Genomic DNA, 1,313 nt, shown 5'->3' with positions numbered 1-1,313 from the left:
GAGTCTGTTCGATTGTACCACTGTGAGGATCGAGCAAGCTGCGCTCGCGAACCTGGCCCCAGGCCAACAGGAGGCGCTTAAAAATCTGGTGACCTGTTGGGCTCGGAGGGCGTAGCGTAACTTGCCTCACAAAGCCCGGACGCGATTAACGCTCTGGAGGCGTTCTCAAGTTATGAGAATGCACTGCTGGAGCACATCCAGCAAAGGAAGAGCGCAACGGCACCTACGATGGTGTCGTCCGCGCCGCAGAGCGGGTCTCGTTGACCCAAACCACTCATGTTGAGTGTCAAGACGTTCGAAGGTCTAGAGGGAGAAAATATCCTGCTCTGGATTCATGAGGTCGAGCTGGCCATGGGCTCCATCCTGCTTCAGTCGGAGTACCAGCGCGTAGCGCTCGCCATCGTCAAGCTCAGGTGTGAGCACGTGAGTGGGCGCTTATAAGAGGATCCTTCACGACATCGGATGAGCTTAAGCGCCAGCGCTCGCGTGTGTTCTCGCTGCCGAACCTCGCGTACCGCGTACGCTCCAAGTTCTTGGCCACCCACCAAAGCAAGACAGATTTGGTGGACTACGTCCAGGAGCTGCGCACGCTCATTGGGGGTATGTTCGCTGAGCCTCTGCCGGAGTCTGTCGCCGTCACGGTGTGTATGGATGGTCTTCGGATCGGAGTGGATCGCACGAAAGTTTTCCGCAGCCGCCCTACCTCATTTGAGGAAGCCGTTGTCGTGGCTTTGAATGCAGAGTACGGCTTCAAGTCGGCTCGCATGGGCTGGCGCGTGTCACAGCCGAGCATGTCTGCTGGCCCCGAGCCCATGGACCTCAGCTACGCTGAAGAAGCTGAGCTTCGAGCTGCTGGGCAGCGCCGCAATATTCACTTGTGAAAGAACCGATCACTTGAGGGCAGGTTGTCCGCTGCGCAAGCCGCAATCTGATCGCCCGAGCCGAAGCACCGCTTCGGACCGGACACCTGGTTCGTCGCGGGAAAACGGCGGCTCCCAGTAGGTGCGGGGCGGTCTGCTGGGTAGAACTAAATTCTGTTGAGCCTCAGCAAAGTGGATGTCATCAGGGCTTAGCACCGGAGAGAGCCGTACTCTCTAACACGAAAAAGAGAAGGAAGCCGGGCTTGCTGGTCGTCCAGCGACCGCGAAGGGATTTAAGAAGCCGTGGACGATCCTGATGGATTCGGGGGCGTCTGTCAATTACGTCAGGCGCTCCGCGGTTGATGGAAGTCAGCTGTACGCTGAGGCGCTGCAAGCGCGTAGGCGTGACATAGTCACTGTCCGTCTAGCGATGGGCACTCGTGTCACGGTGTC

The 1,313-nt window shown here is 58.5% G+C and overlaps 1 protein-coding gene across 1 annotated transcript; it reads left to right on the top strand.

Moving 5' to 3' along the window:
* Window positions 1–276: 276 nt before the first annotated feature.
* IUM83_15710 (Retrotransposon gag domain) lies at window positions 277–881 on the top strand (the record flags this gene model as incomplete). The annotated part of the gene is made up of 2 exons (XM_067940546.1): window positions 277–423; window positions 474–881. 2 exons carry the CDS (start codon window positions 277–279, stop codon window positions 879–881), a joined length of 555 nt encoding a protein of 184 aa, XP_067782091.1.
* Between the last annotated feature and the right edge of the window lie 432 nt (window positions 882–1,313).

The sequence above is a fragment of the Phytophthora cinnamomi genome, assembly GCF_018691715.1.
Source record: "Phytophthora cinnamomi strain GKB4 chromosome Unknown Contig111, whole genome shotgun sequence".
Lineage (NCBI taxonomy): Eukaryota > Oomycota > Peronosporomycetes > Peronosporales > Peronosporaceae > Phytophthora > Phytophthora cinnamomi.
Note: the sequence above shows the minus strand (reverse complement) of the source record. Positions and strands in the feature narration are given on the sequence as shown.